At 45.9% G+C, this 4,956-nt stretch overlaps 1 protein-coding gene across 1 annotated transcript in view; it reads left to right on the top strand.

Annotated features, from left to right (window-relative positions):
* The first annotated feature begins 4,885 nt into the window (after nucleotides 1-4,885).
* adamts12 (ADAM metallopeptidase with thrombospondin type 1 motif, 12) overlaps nucleotides 4,886-4,956 on the top strand; it is a 38,911-nt gene continuing 38,840 nt past the window's right edge. Inside the window, exon 1 of the mRNA XM_037531441.1 lies at nucleotides 4,886-4,956. This exon is cut by the window's right edge and continues 46 nt beyond it. Within this exon, the coding sequence (XP_037387338.1) occupies nucleotides 4,918-4,956 (39 nt within the window). The 5' untranslated portion in view covers nucleotides 4,886-4,917.

The following is a 4,956-nucleotide window of genomic DNA, read 5'->3' on the forward strand; positions in this document are numbered from 1 at the left end:
GAGAGCTGATTGGTTAGTGTTACTGCTACTGATAGCTGATTGGTTAGTGTTACTGCTACTGAGAGCTGATTGGTTAGCGTTACTGCTACTGAGAGCTGATTGGTTAGAGTTACTGATACTGAGAGCTGATTGGTTAGTGTTACTGCTACTGAGAGCTGATTGGTTAGAGTTACTGCTACTGAGAGCTGATTGGTTAGAGTTACTGCTACTGAGAGCTGATTGGTTAGTGTTACTGCTACTGATAGCTGATTGGTTAGTGTTACTGCTACTGAGAGCTGATTGGTTAGAGTTACTGCTACTGAGAGCTGATTGGTTAGCGTTACTGCTAGTGAGAGCTGATTGGTTAGCGTTACTGCTACTGAGAGCTGATTGGTTAGTGTTACTGCTACTGAGAGCTGATTGGTTAGTGTTACTGCTACTGAGAGCTGATTGGTTAGTGTTACTGCTACTGAGAGCTGATTGGTTAGTGTTACTGCTACTGAGAGCTGATTGGTTAGCGTTACTGCTAGTGAGAGCTGATTGGTTAGAGTTACTGATACTGAGAGCTGATTGGTTAGCGTTACTGCTAGTGAGAGCTGATTGGTTAGTGTTACTGCTACTGAGAGCTGATTGGTTAGAGTTACTGCTACTGAGAGCTGATTGGTTAGTGTTACTGCTACTGAGAGCTGATTGGTTAGCGTTACTGCTAGTGAGAGCTGATTGGTTAGAGTTACTGCTACTGAGAGCTGATTGGTTAGCGTTACTGCTACTGAGAGCTGATTGGTTAGCGTTACTGCTACTGAGAGCTGATTGGTTAGTGTTACTGCTACTGAGAGCTGATTGGTTAGCATTACTGCTACTGAGAGCTGATTGGTTAGTGTTACTGCTACTGAGAGCTGATTGGTTAGCGTTACTGCTACTGAGAGCTGATTGGTTAGTGTTACTGCAACTGAGAGCTGATTGGTCAGCGTTACTGCTACTGAGAGCTGATTGGTTAGCGTTACTGCTACTGAGAGCTGATTGGTTAGAGTTACTGCTACTGAGAGCTGATTGGTTAGAGTTACTGCTACTGAGAGCTGATTGGTTAGCGTTACTGCTACTGAGAGCTGATTGGTTAGTGTTACTGCAACTGAGAGCTGATTGGTTAGTGTTACTGCAACTGAGAGCTGATTGGTTAGTGTTACTGCAACTGAGAGCTGATTGGTCAGCGTTACTGCAACTGAGAGCTGATTGGTTAGAGTTACTGCTACTGAGAGCTGATTGGTTAGTGTTACTGCTACTGAGAGCTGATTGGTTAGTGTTACTGCAACTGAGAGCTGATTGGTCAGCGTTACTGCTACTGAGAGCTGATTGGTTAGTGTTACTGCTACTGAGAGCTGATTGGTTAGAGTTACTGCTGCTGAGAGCTGATTGGTTAGATTTACTGCTACTGAGAGCTGATTGGTTAGTGTTACTGCTACTGAGAGCTGATTGGTTAGCGTTACTGATACTGAGAGCTGATTGGTTAGAGTTACTGCTACTGAGAGCTGATTGGTTAGTGTTACTGCTACTGAGAGCTGATTGGTTAGCGTTACTGCTACTGAGAGCTGATTGGTTAGCGTTACTGATACTGAGAGCTGATTGGTTAGTGTTCCTGCTACTGAGAGCTGATTGGTCAGAGTTACTGCTACTGAGAGCTGATTGGTTAGAGTTACTGCTACTGAGAGCTGATTGGTTAGAGTTACTGCTACTGAGAGCTGATTGGTTAGTGTTACTGCTACTGAGAGCTGATTGGTTAGCGTTACTGCTACTGAGAGCTGATTGATTAGTGTTACTGCTACTGAGAGCTGATTGGTTAGAGTTACTGCTACTGAGAGCTGATTGGTTAGCGTTACTGATACTGACTGCTGATTGGTTAGTGTTACTGCTACTGAGAGCTGATTGATTAGTGTTACTGTTACTGAGAGCTGATTGGTTAGAGTTACTGCTACTGAGAGCTGATTGGTTAGAGTTACTGCTACTGAGAGCTGATTGGTTAGCGTTACTGCTACTGAGAGCTGATTGGTTAGCGTTACTGCTACTGAGAGCTGATTGGTTAGCGTTACTGCTAGAGCAGTTTACTCTCCCTGATGTCATGAAGGTTATTTCAAAGTTATTTAAGTGGAGCTCAAAAGTGTTCCATTGGATTCCATTCACTGTGGACTTGCTCGAGAGCGCCCTCTAGCATCTGACAAACCAGGAGGACAATACTGTGATACAGTCCTCCTCGATGTACATTCTCCCAGTTTCCCCGACTTCTGAAACCTAAACTATGCTCTCGGTTACATAAAAATGTTCGATGTAAAGAAAGACAACAATATCAATGCTGTAAAGAATCTTTTTATTTCAGCTCACAACAAAACATCTCCTCTCCTACTCACACGTTTCAACGAGCTGTGAGCCAAAAACAGTTCATATAAAACTGCAGCAGGGCTCTGAACTGCAGGTCTTAACTGTAACTCAAAGGGTTAACTGGCGTGTCTATTCTGATGAATTTACTTCTGACTGCAGAGAAAAGCTCTAAGTGATCTTTTAATGCATTCACTCCCACATCAAAGCTTCCTGAGGTGCTAATTTTCAGCCTTAGTTAAACACAGTGCAGTGGAGAATGTTCTACCACAGAATTTCCTACAGGCTAAAGCGTCTGCTCTGCTTTCCTGGGACTCTAATTTAAGATTACAATGTAGGTTTTAGACAGTTTAGACAGGATTACTCAGCAGGTCCTGCTGCTCCTCGGGCCGCAGCAGCTTCAGGTCGTCTTCACTCAGTCTGTCTGTAGTGTTGATAGCACCGTTTCACTGTTCAGATACTCCGACAACTCAGACTCTGATGGGCAAAAGGCTTTTCATCATTGAGTGATACCGGCTTTGATAGCCTATAATCTATTAACTTTATAAAGCATCCTATAGACCCCTGAAGTCGCGCTGTCATTCCGAAGTCCTGCCCAAGTAAGGAACTCGGAGTCTTTTTGTATTTTTAGCTATGGGACAAACGAACAGTGGTTTTAAAGATAATCGAGTCTCAGGCTCTGTGGTAAACAAAAATGATCTAAACCCGGTGTGTGTTGTACTTTGCCTGTTTTCCCCTCTGAATGTCACATCATCTAAATACTGTGGTCATCAACCTCTAAAACGGCCAGGGTCCACCAGCAGGCCCAAAGTTTTACTACACACTTCCGTAACCTAAGAATAACACTGGAGTCCCTGTGGTTACTGAGTAATAAGCCTTAGTACATAATAAGCCAGGATATATTCCATCAAACTCGTTCAAAGTGTGGTCTCACGGTAAAGAACATTTAAAAAACAATGAAGTTTTTAGATCTTGGGCATTTAAGTGGATTATATTATCATCTATTCAAACTAAAGACATTTATAGAAATACTAATAAGTGAAATATATTTTTAAAAATCACGTACAGGGTCATCTTAACTGGCAAATGTTTGTCCTGAAGGCGGAGTCCACGGTGTGTGGGCGGGGCTTGGTTTTAGCCACGCCCTTGCATTTCAGAGCCGAAAGTGAGGCTGCATCCCTGTCCCTCATGGCCACACGGTGAGCAGTTAGATCCCATCGTTTTCAGGTAAACGTGTCCCAGTTGGAGAAAGGCTGGACAACACTGGCTTTGTCAGGAATTCAACAACAACATGTTTGGCGTCCAAGGCTCCCCAAAGAACCAGCACCTGGTTTATTCCGCCGCTGCGGTCGACGGCAAAAGTTGTGAAAACTGATCTCCGGCTGGAGGGTTCCGCTCACCGCTACACCTACAGGAAGAATTTTCCATCATGGTTCTAATGGAAACAACACAATATCTAGTTTGCAGTCATCCAGCTACTGGACAAAATATCTGAACGTAGCATAAAACTGCCCCTAAACTGCCACGCTGGACAGAGCCTGCTGGCGTGTGTGGGGCATTTTGGTGAGGTCGGTCTTATGATGGCAATGTTAGCTCACCTGTAGCGTTGCTGGTGTTTTGGCTGCTAAATATCCTCATAATTCAGAGACTCCGGTGACGTTCAGAGGAACAATCATACCCAATAACATCACATCAGCCTGGAATCCTGTAGTTCACCACACAGAGCGTAGCAGACTTAGCCCGACGGCTCAGGATCGCTGAGGCTACGTCATCATTAGCCTACACTGTCAACGTTCCCAGACCTGCATCCTCACTGGTTTTAACCTGAGGAGATTCACGGTGTGAAGCTCTGCTGATCCAGTGCTGCGGGTTACGGTCATTTACCGCTAGCAGCTATAAGCTAGCGCTGCTACAGCTAACTGGGCTAACCTGTTCACAGGTTAATGCTAACGCTTCAGTCAGGAGGGGAAGGCAGGGGAGCGGAAAGGGGCGTGTCCTCGAGACTTCAGTTTTATTTAAACTTATAACAGCAGCTCATCTTTATTCAAATGTAATTTAAATAACGGTCATTAAATCATTAAACCTGATGACCCGGAGCTCAAGACTGACCAACTCTGCTGAAGCCGGCTCTGCCCAGGAGCTGGTCACCGTCTCACTTTCTCCAGTCCTTTCTTTCTCTACCTCTGTCCTTTCCTCCTCCTCCTCCTCCTCCTCCCTCTTTCTCTCTCTCTCTCTCTCTCTCTCTCTCTCTCTCTCTCTCTCTCTCTCTCACCCCCCCCCCCCTCTCTCTCTCTCTCTCTCTCTCTCTCTCACCCCCCCCTCTCTCTCTCTCTCTCTCTCTCTCACCCCCCCCCCCCTCTCTCTCTCTCTCTCTCTCTCTCTCTCTCTCTCTCACCCCCCCCCCCCCTCTCTCTCTCTCTCTCTCTCGCCCCCCCCCCCTCTCCCTCCTCCTCGTGTGCCGGGCTCACTCCTCCCCTCGTGCTTACCGTCTCTCTCTCTCTCTCTCTCTCTCTCTCTCTCTCTCCGCTGTGTTGTTCAGTTTTCTCTCTCCTCCTCCTCCTGCACTCCACTATGTCTCTCGCACTCCTGCTCGTGCTGGCCTGCAGCCAC

The sequence above is a fragment of the Pygocentrus nattereri genome, chromosome 20 (assembly GCF_015220715.1).
Source record: "Pygocentrus nattereri isolate fPygNat1 chromosome 20, fPygNat1.pri, whole genome shotgun sequence".
In the NCBI taxonomy this organism is placed as follows: Eukaryota; Metazoa; Chordata; class Actinopteri; order Characiformes; family Serrasalmidae; genus Pygocentrus; species Pygocentrus nattereri.